Genomic DNA, 27,781 nt, shown 5'->3' with positions numbered 1-27,781 from the left:
CGACATGCCCAGTACATTACAATCTGAAACCGACATGCCCGGTACATTACAATCTGAAACCGACATATCCAGTACATTACAATCTGAAACCGACATACCCAGTACACTACAATTTGAAACCGACATACCCAGTACATTACAATCTGAAACCGACATGCCCAGTACATTACAATCTGAAACCGACATGCCCGGTACATTACAATCTGAAACCGACATGCCCAGTACACTACAATCTGAAACCGACATACCCAGTACACTACAATCTGAAATCGACATACCCAGTACATTACAATCTGAATCTGACATGCCCAGTACATTACAATCTGAAACCGACATACCCAGTACACTACAATCTGAAACCGACATGCCCAGTACATTACAATCTGAAACCGACATGCCCAGTACATTACAATCTGAAACCGACATACCCAGTACACTACAATCTGAAACCGACATGCCCAGTACATTACAATCTGAAACCGACATGCCCAGTACATTACAATCTGAAACCGACATGCCCAGTACATTACAATCTGAAACCGACATGCCCAGTACACTACAATCTGAAACCGACATGCCCAGTACATTACAATCTGAAACCGACATGCCCAGTACATTACAATCTGAAACCGACATGCCCGGTACACTACAATCTGAAACCGACATGCCCAGTACACTACAATCTGAAACCGACATGCACAGTACATCACAATCTGAAACCGACATGCACAGTACATCACAATCTGACACCGACATGCCCAGTACATTACAATCTGAAACCGACATGCCCAGTACATTACAATCTGAAACCGACATGCACAGTACATCACAATCTGACACCGACATGCCCAGTACATTACAATCTGACACCGACATGCCCAGTACATTACAATCTGAAACCGACATGCACAGTACATCACAATCTGAAACTGATTTCTAAAGCAACTGCAGCTGCCATCACATCTTACACCAAAAACAGTACTATCAATGTCCTGAGGGGTACAATATCATAGCAATGTCCAGTTTCACAATAGGATATACAGTATATACAGTACATCAATCACTGTTGAGGGTAGAGCAGGGAGTTTTATAAGGGAGGTTGTTATGGCAGTAACATGACGGTTTGTGGGAATTTATCTGGGCAAGCTGCCAGAAACACACACAGTATGGAATATCTCTATCTCACACTCTCTCTTATGCTCATTAGCACACACACACACACACACACACACACACACACACACACACACACACACACACACACACACACACACACACACACACACACACACCTTATTCAAAAACTATCTGTATGGTTGAAGATAACACAGAACACACAGATAACATCAACAACATCCATTATGATGTGCTGTGAGGTAAAGGAGGCCCATACATTTTGATCTCACAGCACAGTCATATTTTATGATATAATGGGTATTATGTTTGACTGGATTATGCAATATGTTATGCACCAGTCACAAAGCTATGGTTAAAGGCAATCAACCCAATAAAGCAAATTGTTTGTACAGCTGGAATGCAGAACTAGAGATACTGACCTAACATAGTGTGGTAACATCATTGTCTTTACATGGGGTTTGTGTTATTTGTTTCAGGCAATGACTGTTTGGGCTCACCTTGCATAGTGCTTTGATTGACAGAGTCCATGAAGATGACTGAGGTTAACTCTAGCACCAGACCGTGCCTTGTTCCTGACATTTGAGGTAAGGGATGGTTCTCAATGAGGACTGCTGTTCTTAAGCAAGACACAACGCGGAGTGCCTGGATACAGCCCTTAGCCGTGGTATATTGGCAATATACCACAAACCCCCGAATTGCCTTATTGCTATTATAAACTGGTTACCAATGTAATTAGAGCAGTAAAAATAAATGTTTTGTTATACCTATGGTATACGGTCTGATATACCACAGCTGTCAGCCAATCAGCATGCAAGGCTCGAACCACCCAGTTTATAATTGATGTTATATTGTCTGGGTTGAGGTATGGTTTATGTTATATTGTCTGGGTTGAGGTATGGTTTATGTTATATTGTCTGGGTTGAGGTATGGTTTATGTTATATTGTCTGGGTTGAGGTATAGCTTATGTTATATTGTCTGGGTTGAGGTATAGCTTATGTTATATTGTCTGGGTTGAGGTATAGTTTATGTTATATTGTTTGGGTTGAGGTATGGTTTATGTTTTTTGTCTGGGTTGAGGTATAGCTTATGTTATATTGTCTGGGTTGAGCTATAGCTTATGTTATATTGTCTGGGTTGAGGTATGGTTTATGTTTTTTGTCTAGGTCGAGGTATAGCTTATGTTATATTGTCTGGGTTGAGGTATAGCTTATGTTATATTGTCTGGGTTGAGGTATAGCTTATGTTAGATTGTCTGGGTTGAGGTATAGCTTATGTTAGATTGTCTGGGTTGAGGTATGGTTTATGTTTTTTGTCTGGGTTGAGGTATAGTTTATGTCTCGTGCCATGTAGCCTACCTCCAGTACCTCAGAGAGCTGAAGAACAGCTCAGCGTTTGCAAAGCACAGAGGGTTGGAGCAGGAGAATACAGTCACTTCAGTTATCAGAGAGAGGGCCATGGCAGCAGTCAGGCCCAGATCCAGGTTGAACAGCAGGGTGGAGATTGGGGTGGCCAAACACACCAGCTGTAGGGAGAGACGGACGTACGGTGTCTTTTTATGACGGCTTATTCTAGTCGGCCATTTTTATGAAGTCTTATTACTGACCAGAATATGTCTTTTTCTGACCACCATACAACCAGCAGGTCATAATTCCGACCACTATGTGGCCTACTGGTCATAGTTAAGACCTCATCATAACCTGGGGTAACACTTCATATTAAGGGCTTCTTGTTACAGTGTAATTGCATGTGTAATTACAGTGTAACAAGTATTGTAGTTAACTGTAACTAATAGTTAGTGTAATAACAAGTAACTGGTAGTAATTGTGGTCTGTGATTACAAAGGTGTAACAATTAAATGGGCAGCTTTCCACTACATGTTTCTTCTCAGCTGCATCCGATTCAGTAACAACTCTCACAAAGGTTGTGTCTCCTCGTGGATGTGCTGGGTGTCCGAGAGATTATGCTCAACAGACTAATTACTTACCCATGAATGTGGACTGTTGAAAATATATCTCCAGCCAATGTTGTTGCTAGCACTTGCCACCAAAATAAAGTGTACCATCTGGGTTAACTGAAACACACACTATTTCAAAGCATAGAACGTCACTTGGTATTTTATTAGGATCCCATTAGCTTTTGCAAAAGCAGCAGCTACTCTTCCTGGGGTCCACACAAAACATGAAACATAATACAGAACATCAATAGACAAGAACAGCTCAAAGACAGAACTACATACATTTTTTAAAAATGCACATGTAGCCTACATATCAGTACATACACACAAACTATCTAGGTCAAATAGGGGACAGGCGTTGTGCCGTGAGGTGTTGCTTTATCTGTTTTTTGAAACCAGGTTTGCTGTTTGTTTGAGAAATATGAGATGGAGGGAAGTTCCATACAATTAGGGCTCTATATAATACTGTACGCTTTGTTGAATTTGTTCTGGATTTGGGGACCCCTGGTGGCATGTCTGGTGGGGTAGGTGTGTGTGTCAGAGCTGTGTGTAAATTGGCAATGCAAACAATTTGGGATTATCAACACATTAGTGTTTCTTATAAAAAGAAGTGATGCAGTCAGTCGCTCCTGAATGTAATTTTTGCATAAGTACAATGTAATTACTAGGTGTTACACAGGATTTAGATAGTTAAAATGAAATGTATCTTGAGGGGTACTTACTTGTAATTAATATGTACTTATACAGTACATTATGCATCCTGACAACCTGGCCCACATTTTAAAGCTTCTGGAACTTTCAAAAAAGGGCTTCACGGCTGTCCCCATAGGAAAACCCTTTTTGGTTCAAGGTAGAACCCTTTTGGGTTCCATGTATAACCCTCTGTGGAAAAGGGTTCTTCATGGAACCCAAAAATGTTATACCATTTAGCAGTCAAATATTTTTGCATTTTTTTTGTGTACATTTTGAGAAACTGTTTTTTCCTGCTTTGTTGTTGTGTAGCTTACCAGTGGCACTGTCCCAACTACCATACGGGTATGTTGACCGATGTGCTCAAGCAAGCAGGCTGCCTGCACACAGAGATCTATTGCTGCACGTGATTCCAATCCAAGTTTTAGCTGGAACTGATATGCCTACCTCCTTATTTAGCTACTGAAATTGAAATAAAATGACAATGCATTATGTTAATTGTTTAAAAGTTTTAAGGGAAAATATAACAGTCATATATTTGGGGTCAAATTCAGGTGCAATACTTTTTGGACTAATTATTGATGGAAATAAATGCAATAAAAATATATATTTTTAAATCCTGGTGGATTGTAGTAGGATATTGAAATACAATACATAGGCCTAGGTGTTATTTGTTAAATAATGGGCAACTGGACATTTAACACATGACCCTAAGCATGATGGGATGTTAATTGCTTAATTAAATCAGGAACCACACCTGTGTGGAAGCACCTGCTTTCAATATACTTTGTATCCCTCATTTACTCAAGTGTTTCCTTTATTTGGTCAGTTACCAGGAAATATACAGTACCAGTCAAAAGTGGACACACCTACTCATTCAAGGGTTTTTCTTCATTTGTTCTATTTTCTACAATGTATAATAATAGTGAAGACATCAAAGCTATGAAATAACATTAATCCCAAACCATCTCAATTGGGTTATGGTGGGGTGATTGTGGAGGCCAGGTCATCTGATGCAGCACTCCATCACTCTCATTGGTCAAATAGCCCTTACACAGCCTGGAGGTGTTTTGGGTCATTGTCCTATTCAAAAACAAATGATAGTCCCACTAAGCCCAAACCAGATGGGATGGTATATCATTGCAGAATGCTGTGGTAGCCATGCTGGTTGAGTGTGCCTTGAATTCTAAATAAATCACAGACAGTGTCACCAGCAAAGCACCCCCACACCATCACACCTCCTCCATGCTTTATGTTGGGAACCACACATGCGGAGATCATCCATTCACCTACTCTGCGTCTCACAAAGACACGGCGGTTGGAACCAATTTGGACTCATCAGACCAAACGATAGATTTCCACCGGTCTAATGTCCATTGCTCATTTTTCTTGGCCTCTTCTTATTGGTGTCCTTTAGCGGTGTCTTTGCAGCAATTCGACCATGGAGGCCTGATTTCATACAGTCTCCTCTGAACAAATGTTGAGATGTGTCTGTTAAGCTCTGTGAAGAATTTATTTGGCCTGCAATATGAGGTGCAGTTAACTCTAATGAACTTATCCTCTGCAGCAGAGGTAACTCTGGGTCTACCTTCCTGTGGCGGTCCTCATGAGAGCACGTTTCATCATTGCGCTTGATGGTTTTTGCGACTTTAAAAACTTTAAAAGTTCTTGACATTTTCTGGATTGACTGACCTTCATGTCTTAAAGTAATGATGGACTGCCGTTTAGCTTTTCTTATTTCAGCTGTTCTTTCCATAATATGGACTTGGTATTTTACCAAATAGTGCCATCTTCTGTATACCACCCCTACCTTGTCAAAACACAACTGATTGGCTCAAATGCATTGAGGAAAGAAATTCCACAACTTAACAAGATACACCTGTTAATTGAAATGCATTCCAGGTGACTACCTCATGAAGCTGGTTGAGAGAATGCCAAGCGTGTGCAAAGCTGTCATCAAGGCAAAGGGTGACTACTTTGAAGAATCTCAAATATAAAATGGATTTTGATTTGTTTAACATTTTTTTGGTTACTACATGTCTTCACTATGATTCTCCAATGTAGAAAATAGTACAAATAAAGAAAAGCCCTGGAATGAAGTATTTATTTGTGCCAGAGTTTAGTGACAATGCAGCCAACTATGGACTACATATTCCCACATTTAACATCACTACCTGAGGTTTCACCCAAACACTCCCTTGGACCGTACTGTGTGGCAAGGATCAGCTGACAGCAAAACACAGGAACATCCCTCCAATTGTGTTGCAGAGGCCTATCGTCAAACAGGTTCCTAAAGCAGGGAGACCACTTATAGCAGTGAAATAGGGGGAGAGAAAAACTGGTCCTTCTGACAGTGGAGTGAGGATAGTGAGTTCATTATGAGACAATGTGAGAGCTCATTTCTCAGTTACCTGGTTGCTGTCCAAGGTGTAACCATGTTTGTGGGAGAACATTTATATCACAAATAAATTCACTTTCACTATTATTTCTCTACATTGCACAAACAGATGAAGAGAGACAGTAAGACTGACCCAGTGGGTATGTGTCCTACTACCTTGACACAACTCCAACTGCACCGACAGGAAGGTGGCAAGGATTATCTGAGGATAAAGTGAAGAGAACAGAGGAGAGGAAATCATCATATTGGAACAGTCATCCACAGAAAGACAGACCTTTATGCAATTCTGACTCATTTCTGAATGTGTGTGTGTCTACCAGCACCAGCTCCCATGGAATGGGCATGGGTAACTTCATCTTGAAGAGTCTATTCAGCATCTTGACTCCCACCAGGATCACCATAGAGATGACCAGAACAGCATGCCAGGCGTTGCAACAGTCAAATGTATTTATAAAGCCCATCTTACATCAGCTGATGTCAAAGTGCTGTACAGAAACCCAGCCTAAAACCCCAAACAGCAAGCAATGCAGGTGTAGAAGCACATGCTGTCACTCCAGACAGCACATCAACCAGCGTCTCTCACTCTCTCCTGCACACACACACACACACAGCAAAGCTTACCCAGCCTACAACCAGAATGGCGCTGTGCCTGTAGGTTGGGATGCCAAGAGTAGAGGCAGCTGGTGGATGTTGATTGTTGATATGGAGCGCTGGTGCCATGGTGTAGCCACTCAACAGGGGCTGAGACAGCCAGCTACACACACCCCAACAAAAACAACACTATCTGTAGAGTAACAGAGACAATTGACAGTGTGTGTGTGCGTTCACCTGTATGAGGCCACAAAGGAAGGTAAGTTGTACTGCCACACACTGTAACGGCAGATCTCTTCGTCTGAAGAGGAATAAGGATCGGACCAAGATGCAGCGTGGTAAGTGTTCATGATGATTACTTTAATAAATAAACTGAACACTATAAAATACAAAACAATAAATGTGAACATGAACGAAACAGTACCGTGTGGCGACAAACACTAACACGGACACAAACACCCACAAACCAACAGTGAAACCCAGGCTACCTATGTATGATTCTCAATCAGAGACAACTAACGACACCTGCCTCTGATTGAGAACCATACTAGGCCGAAACAGAAACCAAACATAGAAAAACAAACATAGACTGCCCAGCCCAACTCACGCCCTGACCATACTAAATAAAGACAAAACAAAGGAAATAAAGAACAGAACGTGACACACACACTCTGGCCACGTCTCTGTCAACCCTCCCGCTCCTCAACACCGTTGCTAAGCAACTCCATGTTACACAGTGCCAATCATGATAGCAAGAATGTCGAAAGTACCTGTGTCAGTCATACATACAAACATACCGATAGCTATTATATTTAATGCCTTGCATGATTTTCTCTCTCATGGTAACTTGACCCACATTTCACTCTTTTAGCACAAGCTGAAAGGACAAATAAATGACTCCTCCATCCTTTCTCCTCCATGACCTGGAAACCGATAAGTGGTTGAGTGATCGAGGAGTGTCAATTCGTTGTTAGGTGAATGGAGGAGTCTGCCTCTGTCCTCCATTGCGTCTTCCCGCGGAGCAAGCACAAGTGTATCCTCTGAGTTTACTCTGCCACACACAAGAGAAAATCATGCACACATTTCAAAACAATATGCTACTTATCCTTTTATCTCTAAAATACATGTGTACAACTTTAATCATGTATTTTGGGATTCATACTCTGTAAGCATCATTTGCCCGATGCTGTGCTAGTGGAGGAGTCTCATTTCATACAAGTGCATTTGTTTCCAAGTCTCCTCAATGACCTTTTTCAAAAGGATGTAAGGAGAGTACGGAGGACAGAGGAGTTTAGCGAAACCCTATTGAGAATCTTTCCATGAACACAGCACTGGGGCAAACAAGGCCCTCACTCACTCGCCCTCACTCACCACTCTACCTCTCCCAAACCGACCGGGACTTCTTTCTGAACCGCTGCACAAGGATATTCAGCTGTGTGCTTCATCCAGCATGGCTGTGTGATCAGGCAAAACAGGCTTGAGAGAATTAAGAATAATACTGTTCATCCTGAAGTCAAAAGCACAGTGCAGAAACACTCTCCAGCACTGCTAGATAAGGACAGTCAACATTCCCTGACTTCTGACCATTTTCCATTCGCCAATGTCTCTCTATTTTTTGTATAAATAGTTGAGTGAAACAGTTTAGATATAATTAGAGTGAATGCACAAAAATAATAGCATAGTAATTAAATAGGGAAATATCCAAACAGTGTGTAGTAGAGTAAATACTATGGTGAAGAAAAAACCTGTAGGAAACTATGTGCAGAGAGAATGAGTAGGCCTATGTAACGTGCATGTGAGAGTGTGTGTACCGTACACCATGTGAGCCTGGGAGGGTGGAGTGAAGCCTTGAACTCGTCTCAGAATAGGGCCAATCCACCCTCGCGACTCCCTCACATCCCCTCCCCTTTCCCAACTGTTCAATGCTAGTGAATGCCTCCTTTATCAATGGCTCCCATTCAGACAGAGGTAGCATCCTAAATGGCACCCTATCTCGTTTTAGTGCACTATGGGCTCTGGTAAAAAAGAAGTAGTGCACTATGGGGAATAGGGGGCCATTTGGGAAGAGAACTGTGGCTTTAGTAGGGCTTTGCCCAGGAGAAAGAATCCAAACAAACCCCATGATCTCCTGGCCCATCTCTATAGCCATACTGTCATATCCACAGGATGACTTAAGCTATCAAGCAAATGGGTTTCTTTCTAAGAGATCAGTCTAAAATCCTACAACACCATCAGTGAAATGGTTGGTGGATTACAAGGCATCATTCACGACTACACTGAACTAATCCCTCAAAGCCAACAGTGTGGAGAACTGAGGAAAGCATTCAACACATATACTAAATCACTAAACACACAAACTGCTTAAAAAGGTCCTGAAAAATGAAAATCCTGTTGTTTTCATGAAATTTGATTATATTTGAATGAAACCAGATCAAATAAGGACTACCAAAGTATGAAACATGACTGTTGCTTCTACACTGATACAGTTTGATCACAGGGTTATATGTGTGTTATATTCCACCCCATTCTGGAGGACAAAGTCCAAATAGACAACATCAAAGCCTCTAGTTATCAGTCTCACTATCCATTGATATCAGACACCCACACGTGACACAATGTCAGTTAGCACAGGAGGGCATGTACACTACATGACCAAAAGTATATGGACACCTGTTCGTCGAATATCTCATTCCAAAATCAAGGGCATTAATAAAGGAGTTGGTCCCCCCCCCCTTGCTGCTATAACATACTCCACTCTTCTGGGAAGGCTTTCCACAAGAAGGAACATTGCTGCGGGGATTTGATTCCATTCAGCCACAAGAGTATTTGTGAGGTTGAGCACTGATGTTTGGCAATTAGGGCTGGCTCGCAGTCAGTGTTCCAATTTATCCCAAAGGTGTTTGATGGGGTTGAGGCCAGTCAAGTTCTTCCACACCGATCTCGACAAACCATTTCTGTATGGATCTCGCTTTGTGTACCGGGGCATTGTCAGGCTGAAACAGGAATTGGCCTTCCCCAAACTGATGCCACAAAGTTGGAAGCACAGACTCATCCAGAATGTCATTGTATACTGTAGCTTTAAGATTTCCCTTCACTGCAACTAAGGGGCCTAGCCCAAACCATGAAAAACAGCCCCAGACCATTATTACTACTCGCCAAACTTTATAGTTGGCACTATGCATTCAGGCAGGTAGTGTTCTCCTGGCACAAACCCAGATTCGTCAGTCGGACTGCCAGATGGTGAAGCATGATTCATCACTCCAGAGAACGCTTTTCCACTGCTCCGGGGGTCAGATGGCGGAGAGTTTTACACCACTCCAGCTGACTCTTGGCATTGCGCATGGTGATCTTATGCTTGTGAGCGGCTGCACAGCCATGGAAACCCATTTCATGAAGCTCCCGACAAAGAGTTATTGTGCTGACGTTGCTAACAGAGGCAGTTTGGAACTGTTACCTGTGGTGCTGATGTTAGGCCAAGGTATGTATAGTTTTTTGTGTACTCTAGGGCAACGGTGTCTAGATGGAATTTGTATTTGTGGTCCTGGCATCTGGACCTTTTTTGGAACACCATTATTTTGGTGTTACTGAGGGTTTACTGTCAGGGCCAAGATCTGTCAGAATCTGTGCAGAAGATCTCTCTCGCTCTCTCTTTCTTTCTTTCTTTCTTTCTTTCTTTCATATCAAATCAAATGTATTTATATAGCCCTTCGTACATCAGCTGATATCTCAACGTTCTGTACAGAAACCCAGCCTAAAACCCCAAACAGCAAGCAATGCAGGTGTTGAAGCACATTAGCTTGGAAAAACTCCCTAGAAAGGCCAAAACCTAGGAAGAAACCTAGGCTATGAGGTGTGGCCAGTCCTCTTCTGGCTCTGCCGGGTGGAGATTATAACAGAACATGGCCAAGATGTTCAAATGTTCATAAATGACCAGCATGGTCAAATAATAGGTCTGGGACAGGTAGCATGTCCGGTGAACAGGTCAGGATTCCATAGCCGCAGGCAGAACAGTTGAAACTGGAGCAGCAGCTCGGCCAGGTGGACTGGGGTCAGCAAGGAGTCATCATGCCAGGTAGTCCTGAGGCATGGTCCTAGGGTCCTCCGAGAGAGAGAATTAGAGAGAGCATACTTAAATTCACACAGGACACCGGATAAGACAGGAGAAGTACTCCAGGTATAACAAACTGACTCTGGCCCCCCGACACAAACTACTGCAGCATAAATACTGGAGGCTGAGACAGGCGGAGTCAGGAGACACTGTTGCCCCATCCGATGATACCCCTGGACAGGGCCAAACAGGAAGGATATAACCCCACCCACTTTGCCAAAGCACAGCCCCCACACCACTAGAGGGATATCTTCATCCACCAACTTACCATCCTGAGACCAGGTCGAGTTTAGCCCACAAAGATCTCCGCCACGGCACAACCCAAGGGGGGGCACCAACCAGACAGGAAGATCACATCAGTGACTCAACCCACTCAAGTGACGCACCCCTCCTAGGGATGGCATGAAAGAGTACCAATAAGCCAGTGACTCAGCCCCTGTAATAGGGTTAGAGGCAGAGAATACCAGTGGAAAGAGGGGAACCGGCCAGGTAGAGACAGCAAGGGTGGTTCGTTGCTCCAGAGCCTTTCCGTTCACCTTCACACTCCTGGGCCAGACTACACTCAATCATATGACCTACTGAAGAGATGAGTCTTCAGTAAAGACTTAAAAGGTTGAGACTGAGTCTGCGTCTCTCACATGGGTAGGCAGACCATTCCATAAAAATGGAGCTCTATAGGAGAAAGCCCTGCCTCCAGCTGTTTGCTTAGAAATTCTAGGGACAATTAGGAGGCCTGCGTCTTGTGACCGTAGCGTATGTGTAGGTATGTACGGCAGGACCAAATCAGAGAGATAGGTAGGAGCAAGCCCATGTAATGCTTTGTAGGTTAGCAGTAAAACCTTGAAATCAGCCCTTGCCTTAACAGGAAGCCAGTGTAGGGAGGCTAGCAGTGGAGTAATATGATCACATTTTTTGGTTCTAGTCAGGATTCTAGCAGCCGTATTTAGCACTAACTGAAGTTTATTTAGTGCTTTATCTGGGTAGCCGGAAAGTAGAGAATTGCAGTAGTCTAACCTAGAAGTAACAAAAGCATGGATTCATTTTTCTGCATCATTTTTGGACAGAAAGTTTCTGATTTTTGCAATGTTATATAGATGGAAAAAATCTGTCCTTGAAACAGTCTTGATATGTTCGTCGAGGGCAATTTTGGGGCTTCACCATGTTTCATTGAAATGTACAGCTGTGTGTCATCCCCATAGCAGTGAAAGTTAACATTACGTTTTCAAATGACATCCCCAAGAGGTAAAATATATAGTGAAAACAATAGTGGTTCTAAAACGGAACCTTGAGGAACACCGAAATTTACAGTTGATTTCTCAGAGGACAAACCATTCACAGAGACAAACTGATATCTTTCGGACAGATAAGATCTAAACCAGGCCAGAACTTGTCTGTGTAGACCAATTTGGGTTTCCAATCTCTCCAAAAGAATGTGGTGATCGATGGTATCAAAAACAGCACTAAGGTCTATGAGCACGAGGACAGATGCAGAGCCGCGGTCTGAGGCCAGCAAAAAGGTCATTTACCACCTTCACAAGTGCAGTCTCAGTGGTATGATGGGGTCTAAAACCAGACTGAAGCATTTTGTATACATTGTTTGTCTTCAGGAAGGCAGTGAGTTGCTGCGCAACAGCTTCTTTTTTTTTAATTGAGAGGAATGGAAGATTCGATATAGGCCGATAGTTTTTAATATTTTCTGAGTCAAGGTTTGGCTTTTTTTTTTTAGAGGCCATGATTATTTTCATCATTGTGTCAAGAGATATAGTACTAAAATACTTGAGTGTCTCTCTTGGTCCTATGTCCTGGGAGAGTTGTGCAGACTCAGGACAACTGCGCTTTGAAGGAATACGCAGATTTAAAGAGGAGTCCGTAATTTGCTTTCTAATAATCACAATCTTTTCCTCAAAGAAATTCATGAATTTATTACTGCTGAAGTGAAAGCCATCCTCACTTGGGGAATGCTGCTTTTTAGTTAGCTTTGCGACAGTATCAAAAATACATTTCGGATTGTTCTTATTTTCCTCAATTAAGTTGGAAAAATAGGATGATCGAGCAGCAGCTAGGGCTCTTCGATACTGCACGGCACTGTCTTTCCAAGCTAGTCGGAAGACTTCCAGTTTGGTGTGGCGCCATTTCCGTTCCAATTTTCTGGAAGCTTGCTTCAGAGCTTGGGTATTTTCTGTATACCAGGGAGCTAGTTTCTTATGACAAATGTTTTTAGTTTTTAGGGGTGCAACTGCATTTAGGGTATTGCGCAAGGTTAAATTGAGTTCCTCAGTTAGATGGTTAACTGATTTTTGTCCTCTGACGTCCTTGGGTAGGCAGAGGGAGTCTGGAAGGGCATCAAGGAATCTTTGTGTTGTCTGTGAATTTATAGAACGACTTTTGATGCTCCTGGGTTGGGTTCTGAGCAGATTATTTGTTGCAATTGCAAACGTAATAAAATGGTGGTCCGATAGTCCAGGATTATGAGGAAAAACATTAAGATCCACAACATTTATTTCATGGGACAAAACTAGGTCCAGAGACATGTTGGACAAAACCCACTGAGTCGATGATGGCTCCGAAAGCCTTTTGGAGTGGGTCTGTGGACTTTTCCATGTGAATATTAAAGTCACCAAAAATTAGAATATTATCTGCTATGACTACCAGGTCCGATAGGAATTCAGGGAACTCAATGAGGAACGCTGTATATGGCCTAGGAGGCCTGTAAACAGTAGCTATAAAAAGTGATTGAGTAGGCTGCATAGATTTCATGACTAGAAGCTCAAAAGACGAAAACGTCATTCTTTTTTGGTAAATTGAAATTTGCTATCGTAAATGTTAGCAACACCTCCGCCTTTGCGGGATGCACGGGGGATATGGTCACTAGTGTAACCAGGAGGTGAGTCCTCATTTAACACAGTAAATTCATCAGGCTTAAGTCATGTTTCAGTCAGGCCAATCACATCAAGATTATGATCAGTGATTAGTTCATTGACTATAACTGCCTTTGAAGTAAGGGATCTAACATTAAGTAGCCCTATTTTGAGATGTGAGGTATCACGATCTCTTTCAATAATGGCAGGAATGGAGAAGGTCTTTATCCCAGTGAGATTGCTAAGGCGAACACCGCCATGTTTAGTTTTGCCCAACCTAGGTCGAGGCACAGACACGGTCTCAATGGGGATAGCTGAGCTGACTACACTGACTGTGCTAGTGGCAGACTCCACCTGCTGCCTGGCCTGCACCCTATTTCATTGTGGAGCTAGAGGAGTTAGAGTCCTGTCTATGTTGGTAGATAAGATGAGAGCACCCCTCCAGCTAGGATGGAGTCTGTCACTCCTCAGCAGGCCAGGCTTGGTCCTGTTTGTGGGTGAGTCCCAGAAAGAGGGCCAATTATCTACAAATTCTATCTTTTGGGAGGGGCAGAAAACAGTTTTCAACTTTTCTATTGTGTAATTAACTGTGCGTTTGTTTATCCCATGTGTAACTCTGTGTTGTTTGTGTCACACTGCTTTGCTCTATCTTGACCAGGTGGCAGTTGTAAATTAGAACTTGTTCTCAACTGGCCTACCTGGTTAAATAACGGTGAAATAAATACAAATTTAAAAAACAATTAGGCGTTTATGGTAGAGTGGCCAGACGGAAGCCAGCTGAAGACTCTCAGACGATGAGAAACAAGATTCTCTGTTCTGATGAAACCATTGAACTCTTTGGCGTCACGTCTGGAGGAAACCTGGCAACACAGGAGTGGCTTCGGGACAAGTCACTGAATGTCCTTGAGTGGCCCAGCCAGAGCCCGGACTTGAACCCGATCGAACATCTCTGGAGAAACCTGAAAATAGCTGTGCAGCAACGCTCCCCATCCAACCTGACAGAGCTTGAGAGGATCTGCAGAGCAGAATGGGAGAAACTCCCCAAATACAGGTGGTAGCGTCTTACCCAACAAGACTCGAGGCTGTAATCGCTGCCAAAGGGGCCTCTACAAAGTACAGAGTAAAGGGTCCGAATACTTATGTAATTGTGATTGTTTTAACATTTTTTATAAAATAGCAAAAATATATATATATATATATATATTTGCTTTGTCATCGTGGGGTATTGTGTGTAGATTGAAGAAAAATAAATAATTTAATACATTTTACAATAAGGCAGTAACCTAACAATGTGGAAAAAGTCAAGGGGTCTGAATACACGGTATAGTGTATGTGTGTACAGTATGTGAATGTGTGTGTTTCAGCAGCTGTCATGTTCTCTCCAAACACTGGTGTCATTGTGGCACCAAGGCAGTGGGGTATAGGTGTTTGAAAATGATTGTGCAGGTGAACTCAGGTATCTGTACAAGTGAGTTGGTCAAAGCTCAGGTGTATGTGATTATGTGTACTTTGCTGTACTGATATGCATAACGGTCTTTGGACAAATCCTTCATTTGCCACATCACATATTAACACATTAAAGACTATAACTGATTGTAGAATATAAAGTGATATGACTAAAACAAATAGGCTGAAAAAAGATGTTTCCCCATTATTGGGAGAGAATTATTGTGAACATATGCCACATTATATTGAACATTAAAGAGATTATCCTGTACTTTTGTGTACTTTTTAGCCAGTAGTTCTGAAAGTAGCGCCTACGAGACAAAAGTGGTCACCAAAAATGTCTTACTATCTCACATGTGCCTTGCGAAAGTATTCCGCCCCCTTGAACTTTGCGACCTTTTGCCACATTTCAGGCTTCAAACATAAAGATATAAAACTGTATTTTTTTGTGAAGAATCAACAACAAGTGGGACACAATCATGAAGTGGAACGACATTTATTGGATATTTCAAACTTTTTTAACAAATCAAAAACTGAAAAATTGGGCGTGCAAAATTATTCAGCCCCCTTAAGTTAATACTTTGTAGCGCCACCTTTTGCTGCGATTACAGCTGTAAGTCGCTTGGGGTATGTCTCTATCAGTTTTGCACATCGAGAGACTGACATTTTCTCCCATTCCTCCTTGCAAAACAGCTCGAGCTCAGTGAGGTTGGATGGAGAGCATTTGTGAACAGCAGTTTTCAGTTCTTTCCACAGATTCTCGATTGGATTCAGGTCTGGACTTTGACTTGGCCATTCTAACACCTGGATATGTTTATTTTTGAACCATTCCATTGTAGATTTTGCTTTATGTTTTGGATCACTGTCTTGTTGGAAGACAAATCTCCGTCCCAGTCTCAGGTCTTTTGCAGACTCCATCAGGTTTTCTTCCAGAATGGTCCTGTATTTGGCTCCATCCATCTACCCATCAATTTTAACCATCTTCCCTGTCCCTGCTGAAGAAAAGCAGGCCCAAACCATGATGCTGCCACCACCATGTTTGACAGTGGGGATGGTGTGTTCAGCTGTGTTGCTTTTACGCCAAACATAACGTTTTGCATTGTTGTCAAAAAGTTCAATTTTGGTTTCATCTGACCAGAGCACCTTCTTCCACATGTTTGGTGTGTCTCCCAGGTGGCTTGTGGCAAACTTTAAACAACACTTTTTATGGATATCTTTAAGAAATGGCTTTCGTCTTGCCACTCTTCCATAAAGGCCAGATTTGTGCAATATACAATATGATTGTTGTCCTATGGACAGAGTCTCCCACCTCAGCTGTAGATCTCTGCAGTTCATCCAGAGTGATCATGGGCCTCTTGGCTGCATCTCTGATCAGTCTTCTCCTTGTATGAGCTGAAAGTTTAGAGGGACGGCCAGGTCTTGGTAGATTTGCAGTGGTCTGATACTCCTTCCATTTCAATATTATCGCTTGCACAGTGCTCCTTGGGATGTTTAAAGCTTGGGAAATCTTTTTGTATCCAAATCCGGCTTTAAACTTCTTCACAACAGTATCTCGGACCTGCCTGGTGTGTTCCTTGTTCTTCATGATGCTCTCTGCGCTTTTAACGGACCTCTGAGACTATCACAGTGCATGTGCATTTATACAGAGACTTGATTACACACAGGTGGATTGTATTTATCATCATTAGTCATTTAGGTCAACATTGGATCATTCAGAGATCCTCACTGACCTTCTGGAGAGAGTTTGCTGCACTGAAAGTAAAGGGGCTGAATAATTTTGCACGCCCAATTTTTCAGGTTTTGATTTGTTAAAAAAGTTTGAAATATCCAATAAATGTCGTTCCACTTCATGATTGTGTCCCACTTGTTGTTGATTCTTCACAAAAAAATACAGTTTTATATCTTTATGTTTGAAGCCTGAAATGTGGCAAAAGGTCACAAAGTTCAAGGGGGCCGAATACTTTCGCAAGGCACTGTACATCCGAACATCACACCTGCGGGACAGGTACAGGATCCCTGGCAACAGCGTTACCTATGGGCACAAACCCACCGTCGCTGGACCAGACAGGACTGGCAAAAAGTGCTCTTCACTGACGAGTTGCAGTTTTGTCTCACCAGGGGTGATGGTCGGATTTGCGTTTATCGTCGAAGGAACGAGCGTTCCACCGAGGCCTGTACTCTGGAGCGGGATCGATTTGGAGGTGGAGGGTCCGTCATGGTCTGGGGCGGGATGTCACAGCATCATCAGGCTGAGCTTGTTGTCATTGCAGGCAATCTTAACGCTGTGCGTTACAGGGAAGACGTCCTCCTCCCTCATGTGGTACCCTTCCTGCAGGCTCATCCTGGCATGACCCTCCAGCATGATAATGCCACCAGCAATACTGCTCATTCTGTGTATGATTTCCTGCAAGACAGGAATGTCAGTGTTCTGCCATGGCCAGCGAAGAGCCCGGATCTCAATCCCATTGAGCACGCCTGGAACCTGTTGGATTAGAGGGTGAGGGCTAGGTCCATTCCCCCCAGAAATGTCCGGGAACTTGCAGGTGCCTTGGTGGAAGAGTGGGGTAACATCTCACCACAAGAACTGTTGTTGTGAGCTTTACAGTGCATTGTGTATTATTTCAAGCCCTGTGTGTCTCTGTTGACAGGATCAAGTGTCTGTTGACAGAGAACAAAGCCAGAGGAAAACAAACACTTGAGAGCCAACAGAGATGAGAGGGGATGAAACAGGATATGAGAAGGAGTAGGAGAGGATGCAGAGCCAGAGGAGAAGGAGCTGGCCTTTTAAACAGTCATGGACCAGAAGTCAACACACAGACAGTGAAGCAGGTTCAAATAGTAGCGCTATTAAATTAAGTGGTGGGAAACCTTAGTTGGTTCACAGTACCTGCTGGTTTCCTTCCAGAGGAGCCAATCATAGGCAACCGATCCCGTAACACCATAGTGCCTATAACCTGTGACGACAGAGCAGAGAGATCACAGTTCATTACTTTAGTCCATAATAACACATGACAACAATGTTACCCATCTTAACTAAAGTACCTCTCTGGTGGGTGTGGAGGGCTAGTCCTCAACTTGGGGGTCTTTCCTCCTCCCTCGGGGGTGCCGAGGTATCCCTCACGCACCACTACACACACACACACACCACTACACACACACACCACTACACACACACACACACACACACCACTACACACACACACACCTCCTTTGTCACTTTAACCTCTCAGCAGACAATGCCTTCTGTCCAACTGTGCTTACAGTAAATTACTTCACCAATCAGCCCCGACTCCCTTCAGGCATCAATAGATTCCTTCCATGAGTCTTCTCTCACTCTGCACAGACAGTTGAATTACAGGTCTTTCTATTGAAACAAAACAAATCCAGAGATTTCTCATTGAGCCTGTCAGAAGCAATGTATATGTATTCACAGATACAGTTGTTTTTATACGGCATTGGTCAGAAGGCATCCCCTCCTTCCATCCTCTGGCTCTTTAACTAACATTCTCTCAATAGTTGACTTATTTATTCACCTCTGCTGTCCATTTCCATACTCAAACCCTTCTCTCTCTCTCGTAGCCTTTTTCTGATTGTCCCTGAATCTCCTCAGTGAAGATGGCACTCGGATGTGACTACAAAATTCACGTTAATCTGCTGCAGTCTTGTCCCCCTGTAAACGTGTGTACTGACCCCCATCCAGACCTCCCATCGCCCCCCCATGTCAGATGCTTTGAAGCATCATGTTGTCTTGTCTGGTGAAAAGACTCTTTCACATGTCCCACACATCATTCTTCTAGTTCTATGGTACCCGTTCCATACATCCTCCATGTCTGTTACCTTCAGCAGCTGTAACCCCTGTCCATGGACAACCACCCAGCCCCTGTCCCTAGCCCCAACTACAGGCCCAGCCCCCATCCATACCTCCAGCCCTACTATGCCATGGGAGAAGAGCGCTCCCTGCTGGCTGAGTCAGGTACTGGCCAGCCACAACAAACACCCTCTGGTCAGGGGAGGTGGACATCAGCAGGGCTCAGCATCCTTAGGGCAGTCAGAAGGGCAGTGTGAGCTAAAGCCACTGACCACTGAGACTGGCGCTGTAGACACTCTGCTGCCCTCTACCTCCTCCCCCTGGTACTGCACCCTGATGAGTGTCCCACACCACAAGGTGGACCAAGTGAAAGACCATGATCACAAAGTGGGCCTTTTTACCACTCCCAGACCCAGTCCCTTCTAGTTCCTGGACCCTGAGGTCATCTTCAGAGTCCTGGGGTTCCAAAAGCAGAACTCTCTCCAGCCACTCCCTCCCCCTGCATGACTGATAGACCCTCAGAACCTCAAGACTCACACAGCTATCTCTACCTGCGCTGTACAGCTGTCCGCGTTGCTCACACCCACGTCACCCCTTGCTTCGGGTGTTCTCTCCCTTTAAAAAGAAGCAGCGATCCTCTCCTGTTTCCACATAGCAACAGTGCCCCCTGTGGATGGTTGAGGTAAACTACAGCAGTGAGCCAGCGTTTCGCACAGGAAGGCAGGAGAGCACAGTGGTTCTACCCTTAGATCCAGTCCTGTGTCTCATCTCTACCTCCACCTGCCAATGATAGACCAGCCCCTCTGCCCCGGACACCTGCAGGTATCCCGTCCCTCTGCCTGTGCCACCCACAGCACACTGTGGACCTTTCCTTGGCCCTGCCCTCAACAACACCCCTGCACCAGGCTGGGACATGGGGAAGACATGCACCCCTTCACGGAGGCTGCCTATAGCACACAGCCCCTCCCTGGATGCAGCAGACCCCCAACCCATAAGTCTCAACACCTCTAACACACAGGACCTGAACTCAGGACCCCCGTCACAGGAGGGGAAGCCCAGGTCCACCAGGCTCTCGCCCTCTTCTCACCCCCCACCTGCCATAGCTGGACTCCTCGATCTGCAGCCCCCCGGTGGCCACCCACATGCCCTGGCCCTCCCCTCCCTCACTGACCGCCCTCACTCCCCCAGCCCGGTGTCCATTCAGTGTCCGGCCCACCCTCCCCCACCTCCCCAGTCCCACAACAGAGTCAAAAAAAGAGAGAGAAAGGATGCAGTTTATACATTTCTTGGAACATGGCCCAGATCAGATTGATAATGCTAGGGTTTTGATTAGGCAGTAATAACCAGAGAATTAGGAATTTGAATATTAGTAATTTAATAGGATCTCTACAGTACGGACGGTCTTGTATTCTCTAGCCAGGGATCCCTTACCTGTCAGCAGGTACTCCTCCCTTAGGAACTCCAGAGCAGTGACAGGCACTACCAGGGCTGCAGTCTCCATCATCACTGAGCTCCTCTCCTCAACAGTACCTGACAACCTGGGACACATACAGAAGTAGCCAGTAATCCTCTTATTCAAATGCCTTTTTCTGTAGTGTGACAACGTCAACTTGCTAGATACTAGCTATGTGTGTGTGTGCTGTAACATTAGATTGATAATTTGTGGCTTTAGCCCGTTATGTTACTCTTTCTCTTATGAATGAGAATCAGAAAGAAACAAGTTTAATTTACAACAACTTCAGACTTATTGTCAAAACCAAGGCAGGAAAACACAGTATGAGAAACACTTTTCACGCCGCTTCGATACAGCTATGACCGGAAGTTACTTTTTCGTAGCAGGTTAGGAGAATTTCAGGTTAAGGTTAGGAAAAGAGTTAGCGAAAGGTCCGTGGGTAACCCCTACCCTGACCTTCACCAACCCATTTTAAGTGTTAACTTCAAATGAGGTAGGGACGTCTCAAAGGTCCCGGATTGAAAAAAGGTTGGGTAATCTGCTACAAAAATCACTTCCGGTTGTGCTGTATCGAAGTGGCGTGAAAAGAGTGTGTACCAATAGCTAGCGAGATGACATACTGCTAATAACTTTGTATAATAAAAAAAAATATATATATAAAGCTAGCTAGCAATGTCAGGGCTACTGCTGTATTAGAAATACTATGGCTAGCTACTTACATATCTATATAGGAGAACCCTTTCATTTCGTGTATTGGTTCTATCTAGCCACCTATGTGTTCCTCCACTGCCAGAGTAGTGTGTATGCCACGGATCCAATCAAATATGTCTACACTGACAGATGAATCGCAATAGAATTGATACCCATTGGTTAAAAACTAGTCGAACGTGCTATTTGCGTAAATTACGCAGGTTTGTTGTTTACATTTTGTATCCTGGCCACTCAGTGTTTACGCTTTTATTGCTGTCTGGTTGCATGTGAGTCATTTAAAATGTACATAAAACATACGTGCATTTAAATGGGGAATCCCAGGTGTATTAGTTTGACAGTAATGCTATCTAGCAAACCTGCTAAGGTAGCAAGCAATGCATTCGATAGGTGGATGAAAAATTTGGAATCCTTGCGGCTGACGCCTCTAAAAATCTCAACCTTGCTGCAGGTATTCATATACATTTGAATTTCGTTCTGATGTGTGTCCTTCTATTTCAAACCCGGAAAACAAATGATTTTGTGCGTGATTAACAATCACAGAATTGACCACTGCACGTGTTCATCATGTAATTTGATGTAACAGTGGACAGCCATCTGTTACTGTGAGAACATTCCAAACTGGTTGGTTTTCCCAGTAAAGATGATGCTCTACTGTGGATCACAGTACCATTCATGACAATGACACATCCAAGTAAATACATGCACCTAGCAGTTCTTGCAAATGATCAGGTCAACAAATTAGACTAAACCACACACCAAACACTGTCACCAAAAACAACCTTGTTTCAAATTCAACTGAATGTTAGCTAGATGCATCACATCCGGCCGTGATTGGGAGTCCCATAGGGTAGCGCACAAAACCAGAGCAGGACTAGACCCCTTAGCTCCACCCCATTACCTTGGCAACCAACAACCATGTCGTACCTCACTCCCAACATCACCATGCAGCAAAAGCTCTACTTCCTGCAGAGGATTCAAAGCATGGTTCACACAGTCCAGGACTACAGGAAGGACACCAACACCACGGTGCACTGCAATGCCATGTGGGGCGAGGTGGTGAACGTCTTCAATGCTGCCTTCCCTGACCGGCCACCTAGCTCGGTGGGTACCATGAAGACACTGTGGAAGAGGCTGAAGGTGGAGAGTCGCCAGGTGCTGCACCGGTGCCAGAAGCAGGTGGTCACTGGCCTGCCTGTCACGGCCCTGACCGAGGTTCAGCAAGAGATCACGGCCATGGTGCCCAACCTCCTCTCCAACCAGGACGACATGGACAGAGAGGAGGGCTACACCGGCCTCTGGCCTGGCTCCCCCACTGCAGGTGATACCACACTGCTCAAATCCTATTTATTTATAAAGCCCTTCGTACATCAGCTGATATCTCAAAGTGCTGTACAGAAACCCAGCCTAAAACCCCAAACAGCAAGCAATGCAGGTGTAGAAGCACTACTCTGTGCTGACACTCTGCTAAGATGAGCTCATCACATTGAGTTTATAATATTTGTTTTCCTCAGATGATATAATGATGTGGTGTCATCTGCTCACGCACATAGTCCAAAATGATTTGCACCCTTGATAAAGATTAGCCCCAAAAAATCTAAAATAAATACAAATATTGTATGCTCCAAAAAATGATGATTTTATACAAATAAAAACGGATTGGCACCCCTGTTTTCAATACCTTACTTCACGTAGCCAGTAGATCTGACCTGCTTGCTTACAGCTGCACTAGGGTAAGACAGATTTCCTGTGTAGATCAAGACACCGCGAAGCCGGACGAGATATGGCTCGGAAAACGTACATCAATCCAGGGATGAGAAATGCATTGTACTCTGAATTGTCCCATTATCTCAACTGTTACCCTGAGAAGATTGTCCAATCTTCTCGGTGTAACAGTTGGGATGAATTATTAAATATTAAAGCATTAGACCTCACTAAAGGCATCAGTCATACAAAAGCTATACTTAAATCTGAACTGGTTCTCTAGCAGATTAGTAAGAATGGCTTATATTTGTACAGTCACAAGGAGGTAATGTGTCTTCTCAGCTAGAGCACATCTCCATAGACAATCCTCTCTGTATGATGATCTTACATATGAAAATGTCAATACAGTTCAATATTAACTGAAAGTTATTCTATTATAAGAGCAGAATGTCTGACAGTACAGTTAATCTAACCCAGTGTCATGTCTTCCCACGAGTGTGAGAGTAAAGACCAGGTAGACATGAGTATCGGCATCACCTCCTTTACAGCACTAACAGGAAGTGGTGGACTCCTTCTGGCCCCCTCCACCAACAAGCCCAATGCCTCCACCCTCACCCACAGTGGATCCACTGGGTCTGGGACGTCCCCCTCCTGCCCTTCTCCACCCATCCCAGCTGCCTCATCCGCTAGCCTGCTCACCTCTTGCCCTGTGAACTTTGACCTACCCTACACCTCCCGGGCCACCACACGACCCCTCACCTCTCTGGTGGCAGTGGCAGGGCGAGGTGCGGAGGACCCACGGTATGGGCCGCGCATGTTGGAACTGTCGGAGCTGGAACATGAGCAGAGGATGAGGCTTCTACAGATGGAACAGAAGGTTCTAGATGATAAGAGACAGGCGGTGAGGCAGAAAGAAGGCCTACAGGCAAAAAGAAATAGGTACTATCAGGCTAAGCTGAAGAAGATAGGGGAAGAGGTGCGACTGTCCTCTAGTAACGCGGACATTGAGGATCACGATCAAATCATTTGACGTTTGTTTCTTTTTACATTTTTATTGCTCTTATTTTCTGACAATGATTTTTTTCAGTTTGACAGTTTCAGATTTTAGTGAGTTTTGTTTTAGTATTCCTTTTCATTGCTGCTCAGAATCAGGGGGAGTTTTGTTGTAATGGGCTGGGGGATATCTCTGAATATGAAAAGACACCTGGCAAATAAAAATACCTGAGAGAGAAGAGCCTCCGGAAACAAACTGTCAAAACTGGTCTCTGCTAACACTTGTTTTCATCAGGGAATGTCACTCACAGAAAACACATCTTGTTAGGAATAGTTATTTTTTTAATGTGCAACATTTCTCTTGTATGGTTTCCACGGTAAATGAGGAGCAGCTGTTTCAAATTCCCCCTATGCTGACTGGATAGCACATACCCCAGAATAAACTAACTGACAAAGACAATCCCCCATCCTCTCTCTATCCCTTCATCATCACATCAATGTCTTTCCTCTTGACTCTTGTCATCTCACTCGTTCTTTTCTCTCAATGCATTTTGTCACAGTGGGAGAGTCAGGCCATAGGAAACATTACATCCTCTCTCACAAAATTACAAAGTAAGAAATATGATCGTCATAAATAAAATAAAATCTTATGTCTGTACAAGTTAAAGGTACTGCAATAATAAATCCTGTGAAAAAATAACTGGCCAGTAGCTAAATAACTGGAGCAGCTAAACATAGATGGAACATGGATAAGGATGGATATTGGGGGTACCCCTGGGGACATTTTTTGGCAATTATAGTGTCACATTTATAATAACATACCACCAAAGACATGAAATGATATTACAGCAGGTCATTGAAAAGAGATATTCTACACATAAATGGACCATATATCCTCAGGCAGAGAAACCGTTAGATATGGAACCATGTCTGATATAATACTTTGTTATGGCTGATATGTTTTGTTTGTGATTTATAGTAGCACAGAGAGCTATATGATGCTGTAGAATAGATGTTCGACATTCAAATGCAGTGGGTCTTGGATTAACAGAACAATTATGTCTAAAGAATGAGGAGATAATCAAGCCATCATCAAGCCTTGCAAATATAAAAGTATATCTGCTTTCTTTCTTGTTCACAATCATTTGTTCTATCAAATCCCGCTTTCCTAGAATTCCTTCCTATTTACAATCACCCGCCCCCAACATCTTCCTCATCCTATCACGTCTTGTAATCTCATCCAATCGACACTAACCAACCCCAGTCCCTAGTTTTATAAACATAGTTGACAGGTTTGAGGAAAGGTTTCGGGATAATGGTAGTGGAATTTGGGATTGAATTAGGGCTATCGCCCATAGCAACAGATTCCATTCACATCTCCTTCACAACCACACATGGACACAATCTTCCAAAACATCACAAGAGATTTTTTTTCTTCATCTCTGTTGAAAAAGATACAAAATGTATAAAAATGTTATCTACAGGTTCATCTTTTTCTTAGCAGATCGATTCCGATCTTTGTGTTCATGTTGAAATCTGAGGATCGAAGAATGTTAAAACGTAGTGGCTGAGGTAGCCTCTGTTTCAATCATATAGCCCTCCTCCCCTTACTGGTTGCTACTTGTGACCGAAAATTCTTAACAGCAGCACCAACCCAGCACCTTCAAACTCCCTCTCACTGTCTCTGCTTTCCTTCAACACATATCCTCCAGTATCCCAAAGTGCTTCAGCAGTCCAGGGGCTCCTTGACCTCTGCCCTACCCCCGCGCAGTCCTTGGTCACCCCAGTAGACATGCATTGTGGGATTTGGAGGGTGTCATCAAGACTGTCCTTCACTTCTGTTGACTCTGAAGAGGCAAGAGAGAACACAATCAGTGACAAGAGAAAAGAACATCATTGTTATTAATGCTACATAAATCTCCTGATATGTAGGCTATGACACATTTAGAATCCAAATCACCACATCTTTGATGGGGACCAAAAAGAGGGATGACCAAAAAGAGGGATGCGTGAGGATAGAGAGATAAAGAGAGCAGAGCAGGAGTGTGAAGAGAAAAGGAAGCAGGTAGATGAAGGTGAGTGAGTGATTGAGTTTAGGACTTACTCAGAGTCTGGGGAAACCTCAGAGATGCTGTGGGAGGTGGCGGAGTGGGGCGGGGAGGGGGAGGGTCCCTGTGCAGATGAGGGGTCTGGGGGCGTGAGCACAGAAGAGCTGAAGGAGGCCAAGATGGAGGACAGGATGTCCAGGTGCTCACTGGACGGGTGGCGGCTGGGGGGTGCGCCGAGGGCAGGGAGGGGGTACCTACATGGGGGAGCAGAGTCCAGCCGGCCCCGACGGGGTAGGGGGGATTCCTGGGGTTCCTCGCTGATTGGGGGTGGAGGGGGGGAAGGTGGGGGCTGGTCGGGGTGCGAGGGCTGACGCGGGGGCAGTGTGCGCAGCCACTCCCTGCAGGGCTGGGTCTGAGTCCCCCCACCGCCCCCATTGCCCTCCAGCTGCTGGCGGGAGTGGCTGCTCATTAGCGCTCCTCCCAGGTGTTCACGAGAGGAGGCCTGACGTTGCATCAGGTTGTTGAGCTGGGAGCGCGACCCCCCCAGACTCGGCTCCACACCTCCATTCCCACTCAAGTCCTCCTGGGAGGCATGGGCACTGTGCTGCTGGATGTCCAGCCTGTCTCTGGAGCTGCTCAGGTTCTCCCTGGATGCTCTGTCCAGGCCCGGCTCACGGCGGCGGGGGAGCAGGTCCAGGTTGTCCCGGGAGCCCTGGCGGTCCAGGCGGTTCTGGGACCCTCCTCCAGCCTGTCGGCCCAGGGGGTCTCTGGAGAACTGGCGGCGAGCCAGAGAGTCCAGGTGCTCCCTGGAAGAGTAGCGTGAGGCTGGCTGGGACAAGGAGCCCGTGCCAGACAGGGAGCCTGTCCCACTGTACATGCGGCCGTAGGAGGCTGCCGGGACGCCCCTGTGGCCCAGCGTGGAGGTGCGGTACCAGGAGAGATCGCTGGGGACCCGGCCCATGGTGGAGAGACCCTGCAGGGCCGGCGGACAGCCAAGACGGTTCTTCAGGATGCCTGAGACAGCAGGGAGAGATGAGAAGAGAGAAAAGGTTAATCATGTGTATGCATTTTGGCCTTTTCAGTCTACATGAATCTGTATGTGGAACCCATTGGTAATAAATGCCGGTCATCAGCACTCCAAAGTCAACCATTGATACCCCCACAGACCAAAATAGTATCATCTGCTCCAACTGAGGTTGTGACTCACCCTTGCGGTGGCGGCTGGGCTGTCCCGTCAGGCCGTTCTCGTCCCCGCTGGTCAGCGCTGCGTCAGGCTGGTTAATGGAGCCATCCTTGCTGTAGTCAGCCCCTAGGCGGCGCTCTGAGCCCCACTTCTGCAGGGAGTGGACCTCACACTCCTCCAGCGCTGGCCAATAGGAGAGCAGGTCATTGCCATCCAGGTCTGACACACAAAGATGGACAATTGCCAATGGCCAACAATTCAAAATAAATCACTACTGTATCCAATATGAGATAATGTTTTGTAGAAGTGACATGTAAATGGATAAGGATTTTTATTGATTTATGGATATCGGTTTCTGACATTTATAACATCTGTATGTATTCATTTGTGAATCTATGATCAGTCTGACATTTTCTTAGCGTCTGTGTGTACCTTTGGTGCTATTGTGGGTGGGCTCTGTGAGCAGCCGCTCGCTGTGATTGGTGCGTTTGAAACGCCGCTGGATGCGTCCACGGAGACGAACGTTGTCCTCACTCTCGGAGGAGGGGATGGAGAGACTACGTTCCCCTTCCAAAGAGACATCTGAGTCTGTGTCTGAGTCCTCACCTGAGAGGAAAGACAGAACGACAGAGAGAGAGAGAGAGAGAGAGAGAGAGAGAGAGAGAGAGAGAGAGAGAGAGAGAGAGAGAGAGAGAGAGAGA

The 27,781-nt window shown here is 44.7% G+C and overlaps 2 protein-coding genes and 1 long non-coding RNA gene across 3 annotated transcripts in view; 1 reads left to right on the top strand and 2 right to left on the bottom strand.

Moving 5' to 3' along the window:
- Nucleotides 1-17,134: 17,134 nt before the first annotated feature.
- Nucleotides 17,135-18,548, bottom strand: LOC149976937 (uncharacterized). The gene is made up of 3 exons (XR_016487400.1): nt 18,445-18,548; nt 18,071-18,137; nt 17,135-17,841 (listed from the first exon to the last, which is right to left on the bottom strand). It is a non-coding gene; the product is annotated as an uncharacterized LOC149976937 (long non-coding RNA).
- Nucleotides 18,549-21,982: 3,434 nt separating this feature from the next.
- On the top strand, nt 21,983-23,991 carry LOC149976936 (uncharacterized). The gene is made up of 2 exons (XM_090201616.1): nt 21,983-22,627; nt 23,334-23,991. The coding sequence occupies exons 1-2, from the start codon at nt 22,071-22,073 to the stop codon at nt 23,884-23,886; spliced, it is 1,110 nt and encodes a 369-aa protein (XP_090057742.1). The 5' UTR covers nt 21,983-22,070; the 3' UTR covers nt 23,887-23,991.
- Nucleotides 23,992-24,173: 182 nt separating this feature from the next.
- Nucleotides 24,174-27,781, bottom strand: part of LOC110492320 (cadherin EGF LAG seven-pass G-type receptor 3) — a 53,274-nt gene continuing 49,666 nt past the window's right edge. Inside the window, exons 32-35 of the mRNA XM_090203487.1 lie at nt 27,513-27,686; nt 27,105-27,299; nt 25,954-26,911; nt 24,174-25,696 (exon numbers count right to left, since the gene is read on the bottom strand). Coding sequence (XP_090059613.1) covers nt 25,669-25,696; nt 25,954-26,911; nt 27,105-27,299; nt 27,513-27,686 — 1,355 coding nt within the window. The 3' untranslated portion in view covers nt 24,174-25,668. The remainder of the gene's footprint in view (nt 25,697-25,953; nt 26,912-27,104; nt 27,300-27,512; nt 27,687-27,781) is intronic.

Source organism: Oncorhynchus mykiss, chromosome 16 (assembly GCF_057628025.1).
Source record: "Oncorhynchus mykiss isolate SJ-2025 chromosome 16, ASM5762802v1, whole genome shotgun sequence".
NCBI classification, from domain to species: Eukaryota; Metazoa; Chordata; class Actinopteri; order Salmoniformes; family Salmonidae; genus Oncorhynchus; species Oncorhynchus mykiss.
Note: the sequence above shows the minus strand (reverse complement) of the source record. Positions and strands in the feature narration are given on the sequence as shown.